This window comes from Rattus norvegicus, chromosome 17, assembly GCF_036323735.1.
Source record: "Rattus norvegicus strain BN/NHsdMcwi chromosome 17, GRCr8, whole genome shotgun sequence".
In the NCBI taxonomy this organism is placed as follows: Eukaryota; Metazoa; Chordata; class Mammalia; order Rodentia; family Muridae; genus Rattus; species Rattus norvegicus.
The window spans coordinates 12,269,672-12,290,726 of NC_086035.1; the positions used below are offsets into that span (position 1 = coordinate 12,269,672).

The following is a 21,055-nucleotide window of genomic DNA, read 5'->3' on the forward strand; positions in this document are numbered from 1 at the left end:
TTTGTTGGAAATCATATACATATGCATGCGATGAAATACGATCATATACGACTCCTCACTCCAACTCCCCCCACGGCTCCCTCTCCCAACCTTATGTCATTTAGCAGCCACATCTTCAAAACAGGGCTTCATCTACCCTGTGCTTGCTGGGCTGCCCCTCAGATGCAACAAAACCAAAGTTTCTTCAGTGAGAGAACTTGAGACACTGCGTGGCCATGGAGAAGATGCTCATCGCTATCTGTTGTGGCTTTCCTGGTTCTTGTAGGTCATGGGGACCCATATGCCAATGTATTGAGTCTGTTTCCGGCTGCTTCTGGACATGGTAGAATGTGTGCCGGTCTGTGTATATGACTTAGTTAAATTTTGCCTACAGCAGAGGTCCCCAGTAGATGAAAGAGGAAAAAAAGGATTCTGACTCCAAGCAGAGGCGCCCTCTGTATGACCAGTGAGAGCACCAACTCCATGTTCAGTTTGCTGGTAGGATCAGGGAACTGCACCCACGGAACTGCCTCTTGATTGGTTTCTGAGACTTTCCAGGCTGCAGGTTCTTTTGTGTATGAGTGTGCTGTGCATAGCGTTCACGCATGTGCACACCTTGTGTGCAGATGCTCGTGGAGGCTGGAGGTCAGCCTCAGCTGCTCTGTGGCTTTCCACCTTGATTTTTGACAAGCAGTGTACCATGGATCCTGGAGGTAGCCGGCATGGCTAGGCGGGCTGGCAAGATAGTCCCAGAGGTGGTCTCTCGTCACTTACCCAGAGAAGGGATTACAGCTGTGTGCTTTGTCTGTGAGTTCTGGGAATAGAAATTAGGCTCTTAGGTCTTTCTAGCAGGTAGTTTGCCAACTGACCACCTCCAAGAACTAGTTTACAGAGTGTGTATTTTGATCATTCGTTCCTGACACTGTCCTGGGCTAGCGTGTCACTCCCCAAGAGGTCAGGCCCAAGAAGAGCTCAGGCCAACAGTTAAGGGCTGCCTGACTTATCTGTGTGGACGACTTGGGTCTTGGTGCTGCCCACCAGCAGTTGATTCTTGACAAGGAACACTGAGGGAAATTCCTGCCTAGTGGACAGAGCTGTCCCCAGAATAATGGAATTTCAGTTGCGGGGAGTGGTCACAGTTCCCATCTTTCTGATCTCACCTCAGGAGACATAGACCACAGTACTGCGCCTTTGCTGGGGCCCACTCCTTGCTGCAACAGGCTATTCATGTCTGTCTATCTGTCCCTGTGCATGCGCTCCTGTCCCTTTAAGAGGAGGTGGGTGTCAAGTGCTTGTAGGTCTGTCTTCCCTCCATATTCCTTCTTCCTCAGCTTCAGATCTTCAGGCCCTATGCTGAGGGACCAAATATGTGGGAAGCTGAATGAAGACCAGAGTCTGCACTCATTGGGACATAGCCCATCACAGCAGAGGTGCATTCTCTCACAGTTCTGGAGGTTCAAAACCCAGATGTCAGCAGGAGTGGCCCCTTCTGAGGCTCAGAGGTGACTCTGCCCTTTGTCTCCCTGAGCTTTGGGAATAGCAGGTGGCCTTTGGCATCCCTTGACACTTCTCGTCTTGGGGTAGCATGGTTCCTGTTTCTCACACTTCTGCATGTGTTTGTCCATCTTCATGCCTGCTTAGCAGGACCCTGGTCATTGCTTCAGAGCCCACTCTGCTTGTCTAAAGTTGAAAGTCTGCACAGTGATCTCAAGTCAGAGACCACACCCACTGTTTCCTGCGGTCAGGGTTCAGCATAAGGTTCGGGAATGGACTCAGGCTATAGTTAAGATGACGAGTGTTTTCCCAGCATACACTGAGTCCTCAGTTTGAGCTGCAGGGTTCCATAAATTGGACAGGGTGTTCCATACCTGTAATCCCAGCATTTGGGAGGTAGAGACAGGAGGAGGGAGGGGCAGAAACTCAGGGTCATTCTGAACTACAAACGTGATTCATGGGAACATCAGCCTGCACTAGGGACTTACTCTCCTGTGTAATACATACACACCCACACCCACACACACGCACACACACATACACACACATACACACACATAAACATGCACATGCACAGACACACACAAATACACACAGACACACACACATATACATACACACATACACATATATACACACACATATACATACACACATACACATATATACACATACACACATACACATACACACATACACATGCACACACAGACACATATACATACACATATACATACACACATACACATGCACACACACACATACACAATGAATTAAAGAATGAATAAATAAAAACATCAGCAAAACATCATTGCATGACATAAATCACTTCTCAAGGTACAGTTTTATCTTTGCCTCCATCTCTCAGGTTCCTCTTGTGTGTATGTGTGGTGGGGAAACGCCTGTTTACGTGTTTTCACATGAATGTGTATGCAGGTGCACTTGTGGGGATCCTATGTACATATACATACATGTACATGCATGTGTATGCATGTAGAGCCCAGAGGGAATATCAGTGTTTGTTGCTCTCGGATATCATTTACCTTGTTTTTTTGTTTTTTTGTTTTGTTTTTTTTTTGTTGTTGTTGTTGTTGTTTTTTGACAGTCTCTCACTTTCTCCTGGATATTACTGGTTTGGCTGGGCTGGCTAGGCAACGAGCCCCAGGAACCAGCCCGTCCTCAAATTACGAGCACATGCCACCACACCTGGAATTGGGGGTTTGGGTGGAACTCGGCCTCTTGCTTTCATAGCAAGCACTTCACTGACTAAGCTCTCTCAAGAGCCCCACACCCATCGTTTGCGTTCTTTATTTTCCCCAGGGTCTCTGATCCCGCCCTTTCCCCCATTTTCAGCAGTGGGTTTGTGCACAGTGCACAGGGAAGCCTGACCCAGGCCCCTGCTCTGGCCTCTGGCTGGTTTATTGACCTGTAAATATTTTCCTCTGAAGTTGGCAGCTTTACATCCCTGCGACCCTCAGGGTCTCCTTTTCACTTGACGCTCCAGGAAATTGTCCGTTTCGTTTCCCACCAATCAAAACCCCATGACCTCGTGACCCCAGGCACAGAAGGCTTTCTTTATTTCCTTTCCTACACCAGGTTGCCCTGATCAGGAAGCCAATGGGGGGTGGAGAATGGGGGGAGGATTCCTAAGTCATTTGACAACATGGGTGACCGTCTGGGCACTTAGTTGGGTTATAAAAATCATTAATCATTGATCTGTGTGCAATTGGGCAGATGGGAGCCGTTTCCCGGGGATGGGCTTCTCTGTTAGCCTCTGGGGTCTTTTGATGTTGGATTCAGCCCCTGCGTGGAGGCCTACCAGGCCACTGCAGGGATGAAGCCCTTTGCATGAGCTGTTAAGCTTGTCTCAGTGCAGAAGGGGAACCCATGTGGGTGAATCGAGGAGGAGAATTTCTGTTCCCATCCATTCAGTATGCCAGCCAGGTCTTCAATGAAATTTTCCGTCAGTGCTACCTGGCTCCTTACAACCTGATTGGTTGTCTAGAGAGGTTTGAGGCTGCTGAAAGGAATTTCTGTAAGCTCATGGAGAGCTTAGAAAATGGTTCACGCCAGCCTTATATTTCGAACGTCAGAGAAATGAAGCTGAGAGGCTAACTGGCTGGCTGCAAATTCAACCCCCAGGGGGAGGGATTTGGTGCACAGTCTCCAGGGAACTTGCTCTCTAGCTCTCCGGTTTGGCCTCAGGAGAATCGATGGTGGGGAGAACGGTGCGCCAAGCTAACTTGGCAGCTCTCTCGGGTCAGTGACATGCACGTGCTTGGTAAAATATTAGGAAACGGTGTAAATGCTTTGGCAAACATACAAGCAAAATGGAGCGATGCCCAGGAGCGAGAAAGAGAAAGGAAGGGATTAAAAGTAACAGCCCAGGTCTGCCAGAGAGGCTGTTCTACGATGTCTAAGTTTGCAGCCTTGGAGAACAATCCAACCTTCCTGAGTCCTCCTCGTGTTCAAGAGTCCCATGAGAGGGAATTGAATTCTGGGCACACGTGGGGTGGCCCTGCGGCCATGCTGCAGACTTGACATGTCTGGGGATTTCAGAAACAGCCACCAGCAGGACATAGGTATCCTGGCCAAACAGCAGCTTGAAATGTCAAAGGCAAAACATTTGGAGTGGAACAGCTCCAGGAAGTAGACGCCACGGTGGAGAGTGTTTCTGTTCACCTAGGAACTGGACAGCGCAGGTTTTCTTCTGAGGAGAAGTGATGGGCCAGGATAAAAATCAAGTGAGCTTTTCATAAAATAAAGGGGTTTCCATGTCAGGCCTGATAAATCTTCTTCCAACTATGGAGACTGTTACACTTCTTTAGTTTCTTCAAGAGTCTTGAGTCCTAATATCAAGCCAGAAAATGAACCCTCGGGGTCTACACCACTGAGGCATTGTGGGTAAGCCTCTCACTCAAAGCTAGAGCTGCTGGTCTGGGGCAGCCAAGGAGGTGAGAATGACCTAGCTTAGGCCGGGAAACATCTGAGACGGTGCCCAAGCACCTTCACAGTGAAGCCAGGAAATTTGTTCTTTATAGGAAAGGATGAAAACCACCCAGAAGAACAAGTGGTGGATTCAAAAGGGAACCAAGCAGACTTTCTAGAAGCAACACCTATGAGTTGAGAAACTGGATGGACAGGTTAAAGAGCGGTTTAGACAGTGTAGAAACAACCTCAGAGAGCCATAGGGGCAACACACTGAATATTCCAAATGAGAAACGGGGGTGGGGATTAGGAATGAAGGCAGGATTTCATGAGACACTGACAGAGAATCTTACTACACTGACGAACACATGAGTTTTCAGAATTAAGGAAAGGAGCTAAGATCCGAAGAGGCTAACATAATATTAATTGTGTGGTTTTAAGAGCTGATGCTTAGGATGGCCAAGACAGGGGAAGAGCATTAATAATTAATAAGTTCAGATTTGCCTGCAAACAGTGTGAACTGACAGAATTGCCAGCATTCCTTGTAGAGGCAAAAGACAATATCACTGCTGAACTAGAGTTCCATACCCAGCTAAACTACTCGGCAAAGTAACAGATACATTTACAGTAAGAATAAATGTACAACCTCAGTCTGTCATCCAAAGCACGAATGTGACTCTAGCTGGTTTGAGCTGAACGTTAGAGGAAGAAAGGAAGCAGGGAGTGGTGCCGAGGAAAGAGTTTATAGCGTGGCTGATGTTAAGGAACCCCGACAATAAAGAGCAACACTAGTGATCTCAACTGAGTGAAACCAGAGTGTGAGTAAGAAGAACTGAGAGGCAGGGACTCCTCTTGTGAGCAAGGTCTGGGGAAAGGGGGTGGGGGTGGGTTATACTCCAACATTTAAAGGTTCTTGCATTCTGGGAAGCTTTGTCAGATGAAGCATGATCCTGATTAGAAGTAGTTTAATTGCAAAACCGTAGCTGTCAAACAAGTTAAAAGCAGAAGTAGAAAGCCATTAAAGATTCATTTTAAAATGAAGCAAAAGGAATTAATAGGCAAAATGAAGACATTAAAACCCATTTAAAATTCATGTATTAAAACGTTCATAAGTTCGTGTATAAAATTATATGCAACGTATATAGGGTTTATAAGGGGTAAAATATCATAAAAATGGTAAACGATTAGGCTGATGAAAGCAGAACCGTTTTAACCAGTTCCTCGGGGCGACTTCGAGGAGTCAGAATCTGCTCTAGACAAATGCATTCTGAAGTGATCTAAGGAAGGAACAATAGGGTAAACCTGAGGGAGGATGACCCCAGACACGAGGTTTCTAGTCGTTAAATGGACATCAGGAGAATCGCTGATAGCCGTTTGACAGGGAATAGGCGAGCAAATCCCTCATGGAAACAACTGATAAACATAGCGAAATTACCAACATCAAGCAGGCAAGCTTGACTTCATAAGCACACACAAGCTTCTATGGCAGCAGAGAAAACATCACCACTCAACACATGTGGACTGTCTGTAAGAACCGACGAATCCCGGTTGGGCTGCAGAGGGGATCTCATTGACCTCAAAGAGTCATCATCACGAAAAAAACACTGTTTTAAAGAAGGAATATTTGTTGTCTCTGGGATTTCTTGCCACCCCACCCCACCCCACCCCCATTTAATATGTGTGGGTGTTTTCCCTGCATGTCTGTCTGTGAGCCTTTTGTGTGCCTGATACCTATGGAAGCCAGAGGAGGGCACTGGATCCCCTGAAACTGGAGTAACAGATGGCCGTGAGCCTCCACGTTGGTGCTAGGATTTGAACCTGGAACCTCTAGAAGAGCTGCCAGTGCTGTGAGCAATCCTTAAGCAAGTTTTAAAAATATCTTAAATTATATATGTGTGTGTGTGTGTGTGTGCGCGCGCGCCCCATAGGTCCTAGGAATCAAACTCTGGTCATCAGGATTGGTGGCAAGCACCTTCATCCCCTAAGCCATCCTCCTAGTCCCTAAAGCTTGTTTTTCTTTTTTGAAAACAAATACAACAACAACAACCAGTACAACTAATGCACACCTTTAGAGTTAGTGAGCAGGCGCGTTGGGTAATGATGCCTGTGGCCAAGCCAGAAGTCATTCATTTGCTCCCTGGGACCCACATGAGGAGAAGAAAGGACTAACACTTTCCTTTTCTTCTGATGTTCATCCACATCCATGTGGCGGGATGCGTGCACATGCACAGATACACTCAGGTCAATTAACAACCATAAAGAGGCACACCTTTAATAACCTTTAATAACGTTTACATGGGTAAAAGAAAAAAAATCTTGAAACGAATTACAAGCCACTTGGGTCTGGCCACATATGGGAAGACTGAAGCGATTTATTGTGTGGCCGGCGAGCTCGAAGGGAAATTTCATGTCTTACACCTCAGTTATTGATAGGGGAGGGATTCACTGTAGAAGTTGGGGGTGAGGAGGGCAGAATGAAGATGAACAGGCAGTTTCAAAAAGAGGCGCTCGGTGTCCAAGAAACCTTCTGGAAGAAGCTGGTGCTCACAGAGACCTCTGAAACCCCTGGTGGCCGTACAACAGAGGGGTGCTTGGTCACATGCGTCCGATTGGTAAAACTTTAAGGTCACCCAAGACCAAATGCTGTCAGAGTTGTGGTGGGCGCACTGAGATGTTCGTAGAAGGCTCATCTGCCAAGACGTGGGCTGACAGTAGCTCCCAGGACTGTGTACCTCACGCCCAGCAGGTAGGTACACTTGAACACAGGCAGGGCCAGATGTGAGCGCAGATGGTCAGTAAACCTGTCGAAGCCCAGATGTGAAAACAGCTCACTGCCCCTCCGCTGGGAAATAAGGACCTAAGCTGTGGTGTATTTATACGGTGGACTATTACACAGTAATTAAAGAACAGGACCAACATAAACCGGTCTGAGTGAAAGCAGGCAACTAGAGAAGGTGGCCTGTCAAGAGGAAGGTTCTTGAAAGTATAAAGCAGTACAAATTGGAGTGATGGATAATCGCTCCTTGGAGGGAGGACTGGGGGACCGGAGGCTTTCGCTTGTATTCCAGACGTCGTAAATGTTCTAGGTCAAGTACGGCAGAGGCAGCCATCCAGGTTTTATGTTGTTTGTGGGGATGTGTCTAGCCTTGATTTCTGTGTGCTGCAGTATTTCAGCTTTTATTGGTCTTTGATCCACCAGAATAATGGACAAAGCAAATAGCAGAAAAGTCAGGCGAGGGGCGTGGATTCACAACGGAGGAAGGCTCTGTTGTTAGCGAAGCTGGGAGCTACGTAGAGGTCGGAGACGACGGTGACAGCTGAGAAGCCATTGAGGATAGGGCGATGCAAAAAAGTCTCGGGGGGGGGGAGTGAATGCTCTGCACAGTGATGGCACCCTCAGAGGTCACGCCGCCCTAATTTCCTTATCCTGTGACCGTATGTCCTTGCATTCAGCCTTTGCCAGCGTGATCACCTGCATTTACAGAGGGCCCCTGTGTAACCAGAGCCCTTACAACAGAGGGACAGAAGGACCAGAGTCTGTAGTCAGAGATACAGCAAAGACAAAGGAGTCTGGAGCCAAGGAGTAGGGTGGCCTTCGGTGAAGAGCAAAAGCAAACAGACCCTTGGGACAGAGCCAGCCCCACCAACACCCTGACCTCTGTCTCTGCTGCTGGGGTGTGAGCAGTAACAAACTTGTGATGTTCTATACTGTGACGTCCTGGCCGTCTGTTAAGAATGATAATAGGAAATGGGTGTATTTCCTGGAAGCCTGCTGTCCTGTAGTCTCCCTACATCCTTTAGAGGTGTGGACAAGAAACCATAGGGATAAAAGTGATGTGCGTCTCTAAGGAAGATTACGGGGGTGGGGGGTGGGGGTGGGGAGGAGAGTGATCTTCTTGAAAAATAAAATAGGCAGATCTGTGTGAAGAAAACTGTAACTCTCTTCTGGGTAGATGAGGTCTAAAGTAGGAACCTGGGCCGCCCTGTTTCAAGTGGCATCCGGAACTCAGCCTTGGCACACACCCACCTCAGGCCTTTCTGCCCCAGAGCCCTGTTTCCGAGAAACTGAATAAGGTGATTCAGAATGTAATCAAAGGGAGAAAATGCCCTCAAAGTTGCATCTGCCACTCTCTGTGTCAATATGCGTGTGACTCCTCGTGATGTGACGGATGTGCTGGGATGTAGCCGTGGGTGGTAGGAAGGTGGAAGGGTGGGCGTGGCAGAGGTCCTTTTGCAGAGAAAATGCAGTCAGTGAACACCTAAGGAGTGACACTGTGGCCTAGTCAGTATCATGGGTTTTGTCAGAGATCTTCATGCTTTAAAGAATCTATAGCCATGCACAGCATTGTGTGGTTGCAATCCCAACACTGGAGTTTGAGATAGGAGGGTGTGAGTTCAAGTTTGGGCCCAGCCTGGGCTACATGAGACTTTGTCTTTTTTTTTTTTAAACAAAACAAAATAAAAAATAACAACAAAAGCCCAAACAGGTTTCAGATGATAGGGAAGGGCTTTAATGTGCCCTCTGGAGCAAGGGTGTGTATCAGAGAGCCTTCATCCAGGCATGAGACCTAGGGGTGTGGCCCGGACACCAGCATGACTGGCTTAGCCCATGCATTCAATCAAGTCTTCTAAAACAGAATCACCTACCAGGTGACTCAAATCTGTGTCCCACCAGAGGCTGAGGCAGGAGGATTGCTATGAGTTAGAGGATTGCTCTGAGCTATGTAATGAGTTCCAGGCCAACTCAGACTACACAGTGAGACCTGTGAGAAAAACGGACTCAAACAAAACACAGAATCCAAAGCCGTGTCTAAGACTGCCCAGTACTTACAGTCATGTGACCAGTGACCTGGCTGTGCCCCTCCAGAAGCCATTGGCTTGAATCGTGGACTCAGTGTTCCCTGCGGTGTTATAGAATGTGCTGTATGTAAACGAAAAGGGACACCTTTGCTCAGGATGGTCATGCAGGAGCCCAGGCCTTTCCTCCTGACCTCACCATGTTTGCTCTCTGTGACTCCATTCCTTGCAGGCTACTTTCTGAATTTTCTGGAGCCCGTCAACAATATCACCATCGTCCAGGGCCAGACGGCAATTCTGCACTGCAAGGTGGCGGGAAACCCACCTCCCAACGTGCGGTGGCTGAAGAATGATGCCCCTGTCGTACAGGAGCCACGGAGGGTCATCATCCGGAAGACAGAATATGGCTCCCGGCTGCGGATCCAGGATCTGGACACGACAGACACGGGCTACTACCAGTGCGTGGCTACCAACGGGCTGAAGACCATTACCGCCACTGGTGTTCTGTATGTGCGGCTCGGTGAGTGAGGACGGCAGAGGCCCCGTGCTAGCAGATAGCATTCACGGTGCAGAGCGAGGGACACGTTTAGTATTTGGAGCTGAGCATGTACAGGTCAGCAAAATAAAATCCAGAAAACGCCCCAAGGCTCTCCTCGAAGGAGAGAGCAAGCTCCTTATCTATTTTACTGCTAATAGAGGAGAAGGCAGGCGGAGCAGCCTGTGAACCCAGGCTACTGAAAAGCATCCCAGACGTTCAAGGTGAGATGGGAAGTGCCCAGCAAGACTACACTGCAGGAGGCCTGGCCCTCATGGAGGACGACAGGGGCCAGAACCTAGGACCCTTCTGTGGTTCCCCCAGCCACTGGCTAGGACTCACTAGCCATGCCTTTTCTATGGTTCTGCTTCAAGTGCACACCGATCCTTCATGTGCAAAGCTGGCCCTGCTTGGGGGACTGGGGGAGGAACATAGGCTGCGGTATTGAGTTTCTGTGCTTGGGACAGCAGGATTAGATGGCAGAAGCAAATTATCCTCCTTTGACTCAATCGGGGACAGTCCTGGGTAGCATACACCTCCGGCCTGTCTTCTGGGCTCGCATTAGAGCCAGCTCTAATGAGCAAAGCAGGCTTTGTGGATACATTTTAGATGAGGAGCAGGCAGGGACAGGAAAAGCCCCCACACAAGCCCCTACACAGAAAGTTCTCTCTCTGGGGTGTCTGGTGTCACTGGCACGGCCTCATGAGTGGGAGGAGAGTCCGCAGCCCGTGGGCAGCTGGCCACGGAGGAGCTGCTGGACCGTCCTTACCACTGGCCATATCAATAACTTGTCTTTCTGTTTCTGTTTGTCTTTAGGTCCAACGCACAGCCCGAACCACAATTTTCAGTAAGTATGCGTCTCCATCACTCGGCTGGCATCCTGAGGGTTTCTCTTGTGTCAGAGTGAAGGTTTTGAGCCCTAAGATGGCCACGTCTATACCGGGTTTGCTGGGAGCCCAGCTGAGCAGGCATTTAATTGGAGTTGGAAAACTTACAGTATCATAAACAGATGTTAATTGCTCTCAGCCACCCTAATTGCACCGGGGCAACGAAACGGGATACCTAAGCTTGCACACCAGACTCTCACAGGAGTGTTGGTGGACGGGGAAGCCATTCTCGTTCTGCAAGCCAGCACCGCCAATCTGCAGTTCCTAGTTTCCGTCTGGTGTTAAAGACGGAACCCAGGGTCTTTCTTGCACAGCCTCTGCCACTGGGTTCTGTCCCCTGGCACCCGTGCCTTATTTGATCGTTGTGACACCCTCCGCAGCAGATTCTCAAGTTCGCATTAAAGAAGAGGAGTATTGGTGGGTTCTAGCCTTGGATTCGGGCTTTGGTTTCCCAGGAAAACAGTCACTCCTCTTCAGACTAGCCATAAAGGGCAGTCTCTGCCCTGCGGCTTGCTAGCTCTTTCTTTGACGGGAGAGTTACTCCTTCTATCATCTGACTTTGTGGGTGGGCGATCATCCTGTCCTAAATCCTTTCAGATTTCTCAGCAAGACAGAACTTGTTTACGGGTTCCCATCTCCACCTGGCCTCAGGACCCACCAGATGAAGAACGAGAGGATTCCAGTGGGAGTAAGGGCGGGGCAGTGGGCAGCTGAGTGGACAGCAGCAGCCAACACTCTGGGCAGATGGGTGGAATGCCGAGAAGCCAGCACCCCAACTCATTAGGAACACTTAGCGCCCAGGGTGACTGAAGCAGAGAAATGGCCTCAGGGAGAGTGGGTGTGGGTGGGGATGGGTGTGGGTGGCTTTAGAGAGGCACATGTTAATTAAAAACTTGAAATAGTTCTTTGTTCTTATCTCCATACACGTCCATATCATACCGAGGGTTATTATAGAATGTTACATACTGTTAGACCACTCATTCTTGTTGCCGGATGTGGTAGTGTGGTTAGGGACATACATGAAGCTCTGGATTCAGCCCCTAGCACTGCAAACACAACACATAGATACATGCTATTATGAGTACTGTCGTTGGAATTCCCTTACCCACCATTTAATGACTATTATAGTGTACATAAATATTTGTCCAGGCAATATCAAATATGTAAATTTGTAGAGCTGCAAAACCGATCTCTTCATAGACTTTGGTAGAGTGGTAAATTGTCACGTATGTAGAATGTTTCATACTGTTGATTTCCTCTTCGTTTTAAACCGTGTCTGAAAGCAGGACATTTTGTGAACTAGCTGGGGATGTTACAGTACAGTTCGCTCTCTGGGTCCTGGGATTAGAACTCAGATAGACAGTCGGTCTTGGAGGCAAGTTCCTTTGCTCACTGAGCTGTGCAGCCCACACCCAAATGGAAATATAAAGTTTTCTGTTCTGTGGAGAATTCTTGGGCTCTTTGTGTTGTGTCTTGTTTAAAAATGTCGTCTGTAGTTTCCTTGAACGGATACTGTTTAGATTGGACTAATAGTGAATTCATGGGTAATGGGTGAGGACTGAGGTCTCTGCTGAATTTTCCTCACAAGAGCCATGCTTTCTATGTTCTGAAGTATTCCCCTCCCAACATTTTATTATGAAATATTTCAAGCATGAGATGTTGGGGGCGGCATTTTAGAGTGAGCACCCAGCCACAGGCAAGCCCTTGCCATTCACTCTGCTGGCTTCATTGTGTCTTCCTCCCGTGCCCTATCCATCCATCCATCCATCCATCCATCCATCCATCCATCCATCCATCCATCCATCCACCAACCCATCTATTCATCCATCCATCCATCCATCCATCCATCCATCCATCCATCCATCCATCCATCCATCCAATTTCCTACTTCCCAGAGTGTTTCGGATAGCCTCACACCTATCCCGAATTACCTCAGTGTGGATACACAGTGTTTACATTGTATACTGTGTTAACAGCTAAGAACAAAGAGTGTGTCTTTGTAGTCACAGTCTCAGGTATACAAACAGCAGTAGCTTTCACATGTTAACATTCTCACAGAGATTTCCTGTTGCGGGATGATGATCACAGAATTAGAATGGTGGTGTGAGTTACTCTTTTTAACTCGGTGCTGGGCTAATCTGGCTCTGTGCTGGGGGATGACTATGAAGGGAGTCGATTCATTTTTAAATTGCCAAATGAAAACTTTACAGCCAGGCCTCTTAGTGGAAGTTTGTAATCCCTGTTATATGGGAAGCTATGGCAGGAGGATTGAAAGTTCAAGGCTAGCCTGGGTTACAGAATGAGTTTAGGGCTAACCTGGGCAATGTCATGAAACTCTGCTGGGAACAAAGGAGATAGGGCCCTTGCCTAGCATTCCCAAGGCCTTAGGTTCAATTCAGGATATGATACACAAAATAATGAATAAATAGAATAAGCACTAAAATTTGTGTGCATAGTTTGAGAGCATAGCTCGACAATAAAAGTATTAGCATGCAAAACACCCTGAGGTCAGGATTATACTCTTATCTGTTTATAAAATACAGCATGATGTCTTGATATACTTACATGTTGTAGAATGACCTAATCAGGCCAATTAGCACGGGCATCATCTCCTATAATTATCATTTTTTTGCGATGAGAATAGGTAAGATCTCTCTGTTCGAACTTTTTTTTCCCCACCCCCAGCCCCTCCCCCTGTTCGAACTTGTTAATTACACAGTACGTTGTTCCTAACTCACTGTGTCATAGTAAACAGGTTGCTTGGGCTCAGCTTATCTCATGGTGACTGAAATCTCTCAATTGTGCCCCTCATCCCCTCAGGCTGTTTGGCTCCAGTCCCTGGTGGCCACCATAGGTGGATACTTTGATAACATCCCTGTGGACTGAGGTCACTGGCCTTAGGCTTTCTGTAGCTGTGGCTTTGTGACTTTGTTTTTCCTATTGATTTTGACTCTCTGAGACGAAGCAGCTAGTGATTTCTCTGGAAGGAAGGCAAAGGGGTGGGTTTAATAAGTAAATAATCCCTTAGTTGTCTGTGTGCTCTAGGAGTGACCAGTCTGTCCCGCTCAGTGGCTCCTCCAGGGCCCTGTTTCCTTGGCAGAGACATAGCCTTCCTGGCTGCCCTTGGTCAATGTTCTGTTGGTGGATGGCAAGCAGGAGGGGGAGGGGCATGACTGACAAAGGAGGCAGAGTTCATCCCGTGTCATGTGACTCCGAGGAGGGGGCTGTTATTGGTCCTCACACAGAAATGTGACTGTCTGTCTCTTGCTCTCGCTCTGCTTTCTGCCTTCAGACCACATGTTGGTGCTGGCAGCCTGAGACTTATTTTGCTGTGCTACGGAAGGCAGGTGGCTGCCCTGGGTACTTAAGGGATTTCCTGCCATCCTTCTATCTGCTTTCAGTTGATGGTGAGGAGGGTGTGTGTAGAGAAGAAAGGGTGGCACGGCCCTTCTTATAGGCTCTTTTGGGTTGGGGTGATGCCCTGAGGATCATGCCTACCTGACATTCCCTATGTACAGTGGGGTTCGTTTCTTCTGTTTTAACTCGTGTCCACTGTGCACTAGGCACAAGGTTGTGATGCCCAGAGCCTCTGCATTAGAGCCCGTTCCTTCTGCTGTTGTCCTCAGCCAACCTTTGGGTACACGGGTGTATGACACACTGCCTCAAGAAAGCGCCCTGTGCTTTTGAGCAGTTAAACATTAAGCTAATTCTTGGTATTTTGAAAGTCACCTTCCTTGGCGCCATGTCTTTAAACCCTTTTATTTTCTGACTTTCTTGGCTACCAAGTGTGACCACAACTGGCACCATGTTAGCCAGTTGCATGTTTGCGGCCCTAGAATTTCCATTACCAAGTCCACCTTACCTGTCAGTCTGCAGACCCAGGACCTCTGTCGCCTGAGTGTCTGTTTCTCTGTGCCGGGCTCACAGTCAGGTGCACCCCCAAAGCAGAATGCCATTGGCTGCTCCTACAGCTCTCCCAGTGCTATTATGGAGAACAACTTTTTTTTTTTAAGATTTATTTATTATATTTATATTACACTGTCGCTGTCTTCAGATGCACCAGAAGAGGGCATCAGATCTCTTTACAGATGGTTGTGAGCCACCATGTGGTTGCTGGGATTTGAACTCAGAAACTTCGGAAGAGCAGTCAGTGCTCTTAACCGCTGAGCCATCTCTCCAGCCCGAGAATTACTTTTTTAACTCCAGTTCAGGTTTTATCCTAATTACAGGACAATAACAAGATAAAAACAATTTTAATTGCCACTGACAAGCCAGTGACTAAAGATGACTTGAGGAGAAGCCAGGCTGCCTTATTACAAGTAATATTCTCAGAAAAAGACTGAGATGGCATTTGGTGTTGAAGCTTAGACCTCCAGTCCCTTAGAGGTTCACCTCAACCAACCACAAGTGGAGCTTGAAGGAGAGATGCTAGTCTTAATTTTTAACTCAAAACCGCCTTGTTAGAATAGGAAGTGTGTAACTTTTGGGACCTGGGGGGATGACTCTATGGGTAAGAGTGCTTGCAGGGCAAGCATGAGAGCTTGAGTTCAAATCCCAGCCTCCATGTGAAAACCAGACATGATGGTGTTTCTGTAACCTGTTGCTCTTATGGGGATAGAAGGTGAGGATAGGAGGATCTTCAAAGCTGATAGGTTAGTTAGTCTGGAGTATACAGTGGAAGAGCAGAGACCACACCTCTCTTTCCCTATCCCAAACAAAGCGGAGGATGAAGATATGCCCATATTCACACACACACACACATACACAGAAAGAAAGGTAATTCTCTTTACATCCTGTAGTGAATAAAAATTGTGTCTTAATACTTAAGTCTGTGTGCTACCTAAAATGAGGGATGTTACGTGACAGTAGTATAATGTCTGGATATTAAATTATACTCCAATTCCTTTAATGGTCCACTTAACAGATCCCCTCCCCCTTCACAAATGCTAACTGACTGATGCAGTTGGTCTCTAATCTGGATCGTTCCTTGACCTTCTGTGGCCTCTTTCTTCTTAGGATGCCTCCTCTGGAGGCCTTTCTTAACAGGAGAGGCTCTGGGGCTTGCTTCCTATTTGTAGGGCCCTGCCTCAGTTTCCCTGGGGCCTCTGGTTCCTACTGGTTCCATCTCTTAACCGCACAGCTCTAGTCCACCTGTCTCCTTCCCTGGCTGTGGTTTCTCCCAGTAGTTGTTTCCCTTCCCAGCTTCCAGTGTGGCCAGGCTCTGGCCTGTACCTGGCCACGTCAGGTAGAACAGGGCATTCAGTCCGACTCCACACATCTCTGAGGATCTTGTGGGCGGTGAGAACATGTTCCTTTCTTTCATGCACCTGACTCCCAGGCCTAAGGTCACATCAGAGGCTCATTCATGGATCCCCTGCTCCGCTGCTGTGCCCTCTCACACAGCAGCTCTGAAAACTTTGCTGCACCCCACTACAGTTGCCTCCTTTGAGGCTCCTTGGGCTGTTGAGATAAATATGCCTAGTTTTCATTGTCAAGGAATTGGACATTGAAGGGATTAGAATTACCATGGAAATTTGTATAGGTATATCCGGAGGGGATTTCTAGAAAGGTTGACCTGAGATTAGAAGATTTGCCTTGAATGTGGGCAGCAGCATCCACCCCTTGGAAGATGGAAGCAAGCCCGTCGTCGTCGTCGTCGTCGTCGTCGTCGTCGTCATTATCCATCGTGTCTGACTGTAGATACATTTATTGCTCTTGTCTGCGTGTAGATACAATGTATCTGCATTCATCACTCTTATCTGAGTGTAGATACAATGTATCTGCATTCATCACTCTTGTCTGACTGTAGATACAATGTATCTGCATTCATCACTCTTGTCTGACTTAGATACAATGTATCTACATTCACCACTCTTCTCTGAGTGTAGATACAATGTATCTATTACATTCATTGATCTTGTCTGTAGATACAATGTATCCAATTGCCTCCTGCTCCTGCACCATCACTTCCTTACTGCATAATGGACCCTCTAAGCATAAGCCAGAATAAACCTTCCCTTCTTAAGCTGCCATCATCAGATATTTTATTACAGCAGTGGGTTCTAGAAAGGTCAGGCCGAGGGGTTGGGGATTTAGCTCAGTGGTAGAGCGCTTGCTAGCAAGCGCAAGGCCCTGGGTTCGGTCCCCAGCTCCGAAAAAAAAGAAAAGAAAAAAAAAAAAAAAAAAAAAAAAAAGAAAGGTCAGCCGTGGAGAAAAGAGAACAGATTACTGTCCTGAAACCTCTTGAGCCCCTTATGTATGCCAGTATCATCTATGTTATCCACACGGCAGACTCCAGGCTGTGCCTCAGAGTATCCTCTGTACAGTCGACCGTGGTGCCAGTTTCTCCGGGACAGACCTTTGGAGTGCCCTCTGTTGCCATGGAGAAAGCAGAGGACACCCACATGTGCTGCCTTTGTTCTTCTCAAAGACTGCCCCCAGCATTTCAGTGCTGGAACACACTTCATGGATTATTAAAATTAATTAATAATTTAAAATTATTTAAAAAATCTTTGTTTACAAATGAGGGCACCGTGAGGGGGATGCCAGTCTCTGATGTAGCTCAAGAATGAGAAGTGTGTTAGGTGTGTAATATCCTTGTGCTAAGAACCTGTGGATGAACACCTCATGTCCACATCACCTCATCTGTAAGAAGTCTTCCTGGGGCTAGAATGGTGGTGCACACTTTTGATCCTAGCAGCCAGGAGGCAGAAGGAGGCCTATCCTTGTGAATTTGAGGCCAGCCTGATGTACATAGCGAGTTCCATCCAGAGGCACACAGTAAGATCCTGTCTCAAAAGAAAAAAAAGAAGTCCTTTCATGCTTGGCACTTTGTTAAGGGGTCATGTCTTTTAAAAGTGACCAATAGGGGCTGGAGAGATGGCTCAGTGGTTAAGAGCACTGGCTGCTCTTCCAGAGGTCCTGAGTTCAAATCCCAGCAACCACTTGGTGGCTCACAACCATCTGTAATGGAATCCGATGCCCTCTTCTGGTGTGTCTGAACAGCTACGGTGTTTTTATGTAATAAATAAATCTTTTTTAAAAAGTGACCAATAAGTTGTTAAACATCTGTGTTAGGTTTGCAGCCAGTCTGACCAGAAGTTAGTGTTCTCTCTTGTCCTCTTATAACACAGCCACTGATGGAGTCCGAATCAACTGACCATCACAAGCTGAATCGAGCAATGTGCATTAGGGTTCATTTTGAGTTTCCCCTTCTATGGGTTTATGCCGACATACCCAGCATGCTATCAGCATTTCTAGAAGTTTCCAGTCCTCTGAGAAACTCAGACCCATCCTCTTCCCCCTCGGCATCCAGCAGTCTGGGATCTGGTTCCTGCCTCTAAACTTTGCCTTTTCAGGAGCATTGCAGAGTTGGAGTTCCACGCACACACACAGCACAGAGCTTTTCAGATGGGCTCATTGTCCCCATGCCAACCACCCACATCCTTTCCCTGACTCGTGTCCTGTTGTGTGGAACCCCCACTGGTTTATCTATGCATCTGGTTGCTTCCAAAGTTGGGTAGTAAGAAGAAAACCACTATGTTATGCTGTTCCTGCTCATGGAATTTTTGGACCAAGTAAAACAGAAATGCTGGCCTGCCAAGTATGGCGATGTAATCCCAACACTCAGGAGGCTGAGGCAGGATGGCCCCTCAGAGCTCACAGCCAGACTAGACTGCAGAATGAGTTCAGAATTAGCCTGATTAAATAGAAAGGCCCTGTCACAGGACTAAACAAACAAAGCAGAGCATTGACGGTTTGTAAGATTCTGGATTAAAACCACTCCGTGGACTCTTTGTCCTCAGCAGTCACTCATGGAGGTTTGTATGTCTTTCCAGGGATGACGACCAGGAAGATGGCTTCTGCCAACCTTACCGAGGGATCGCCTGTGCACGCTTCATTGGGAACCGAACTATTTATGTGGACTCCCTCCAGATGCAGGGGGAGATTGAAAACCGAATCACAGGTAGGAGCACACAGGCCCCTCGGGGTTCAGCAAGAGCATATATAGGCTCCTCCTGTGCAGACGACCGGCCACCACTCTAGTGTTTTATCAGTTAGTACCACAGACTGTCAGGCTCTCTAAATTCTGTTGTAGTAGGAAATGAGATCTTCCTCAGAAGCAGTTGCACTTGCTTACGTGTTTTGCCCTAAAATATCTCCAGTGTTTTAGGTTAGTGTGTTAAGTCCTTTATCAGGCACAATAATAAAATATTCAAAGTTAAACACCCCAGAAAGAAATGTTTCCTTGGCTCACAGCTTCCAGCCCACTGAAGCTTCTTTAGCTTCACCACATCATAGTGGGAGCCATCATGGTAGGAACCCATCTGAGAAGTGGGGATCACTGGGCAAGACAGGAAGCTAGCTGCAAGGGAGTACTGTAGGGGTGTGGGGCAGACCTGTTCCTTCTCATCAACCTTGTGAGAACAGAGCCTGTCCCATGAAAACTGCTTCAATCTGCCCTGTCCTGATCCTGCAAATGCAGAATCCAATAGGCTTTGAGTCACAGAACCAACATGACCCCGCAGAGGAGCTCATTTCGCAATGGCTTTTCTGGTTCGGTGCCCCCAAGCTCTTTCATGCACAAATACATTAAAAATGTGATATGAAATCACCTTAGACCACATGGATGAACCACATTAGTGAATTCTGTGTTGAAACTTGGGTTCCCTCCCCAAAGATCTCACTACACAGGTGTTTTAAAATGTGGGAGCATCCTCAAGTCAGAAATTCTTCTAGGTTCTTCTGTAGAGCTGGTGGGTTATGGGGAACAATGCTCATCTTTCATAAGTCAGCATGCTTGGATTTGTTCCCCTAGTTTGAATTCATTAGCGATAAGCTTATAGTTATGACCCATGGGACAAGCCATGTGTCCTGATATACTTGAATTAGTCTTCAGAATGCCACCCAGATTCCTCTCAAAGGATCAGAGAAAGGACCAGAGAGCCGGGATGTCGGAGCAGCTTGACTTTATAGCTCTTTGAACAAAGGCATGAAGCTAGCCATGGAAGTGTAGGTCTGCATTAAGCACTTGGGAAACTGAGGCAGGGGGGATGTTGCTTACTGGCTTGCTCCTCATGGCTTGCTCAGGCATAGAACCCAGGGCCTCTACCCCAAGCGAGGCACCGCCCACGATAGGCTCTCCCATCAATCACTAATTAAGAAAATGCTCCATTGGCTTGCCCACGGCCTGATTTCATGGAGGCATTTTCTTCATTGAGGCTTCATTCTGTCAGATGACTTTAGTTTGTGTCAGGTCCACATTAAAGCTAGCCAGCATACTGGAGATCGGTCAATGGGGACATTCTGGGTGTAGGCACAGATGAGGAGCAGGGGTTGTGGAAACACCTTCCCTGCCTAGAGCTGATTTTGGGTAAACAGCCCTCAAATGACACATCTGGAGCCCTGTAAATATGGCTGTGACATTGTGGGCTGGCTCCCTACAGTAAATACCGACTTTGCCTTTCTTAGCCCTTACCAAGGCTGACTTTTCTGACAGTAGTCCCCTTCATTGCCAACTCTCTACTGGGGAGTTCATTCCTTAGTTAAAGCAAATCCTGGACACATTGTCCTTGATCTCTGGTGCCTGTACAAGAGTAAGGCCTATGATAGCCAGCCCCAGAGCTAGCCAATCCCTGGGGCCACTCACATCCCACCAGTATTTTAGGTACTGTGTGGAAGTTCATCTCTAAATGTAGTCTCAACTCATCACTTTACAGATAGAGGAATAGGCTCAGGGACTATAAAGGACTGAAAGACCAACTGTCACTTTTATACAGTAAATGAGGTGGCTGGAACCCAGACTCAATATTTGGAGGGTCTGGGATTGTATCCTGGGACTAAATGGCGGGCAGCAGCGCCACCTGCTGGCTACATGTGGTAGTGCACACCCCAGGCTCTCAGCCTTTGAGTTTTTGCAGTGTTCACAGTATCTGCAGGGTGTGTAGGCAGAGGAACCTGGCTGCTTCCGTTCTCCATTTCTTACTGGATACCTCATGCCCCCTCTGACTTTCCCAGCCCTCCATGCACATCCCCTTTACCATCTGGGCTGTTTGGCTGGACCTCTCAGGGTGAGCCTGGGGTACTAGAAGAGCCCCTCAGTTAGATCCCTCCTCTTTCTTGCTATGTTCCTACGTCAGGCTGTGTACAACCCCGTGCTGTAGAACTCACGCACAGACTAGATCCTCAGGAGATAAGCTCTGATAGGTGGAGTGAGGCAAGGTCTCCAGGGCTAGAATGAGGTCGAGGGATAGAGTGTCCAGGACTCAGGGTAGCCACAGGAGTCGGGGTCGGGGGTCAGGGTTGTAGAGTGAGCCATTGATGGTGCTAAGGTTGTGGTTTGGACAAAGCATAGAGGTGCAGGGGCACTTAGAGTTGTGATTGTTGGTGTTTAGGGTGTGGATCAGAAGTTGTGGGTCTGGAATAGGATAATGGG

The 21,055-nt window shown here is 47.6% G+C and overlaps 1 protein-coding gene across 4 annotated transcripts in view; it reads left to right on the forward strand.

Moving 5' to 3' along the window:
• The window catches only part of Ror2 (receptor tyrosine kinase-like orphan receptor 2), a 175,296-nt gene that overhangs the window by 144,923 nt on the left and 9,318 nt on the right, over positions 1–21,055 (forward strand). For all 4 annotated transcript variants that reach the window (NM_001107339.1, XM_063276345.1, XM_017600508.3 and 1 more), the window contains exons 3-5: positions 9,431–9,718; positions 10,550–10,580; positions 18,459–18,586. In NM_001107339.1, coding sequence (NP_001100809.1) covers positions 9,431–9,718; positions 10,550–10,580; positions 18,459–18,586 — 447 coding nt within the window. The remainder of the gene's footprint in view (positions 1–9,430; positions 9,719–10,549; positions 10,581–18,458; positions 18,587–21,055) is intronic.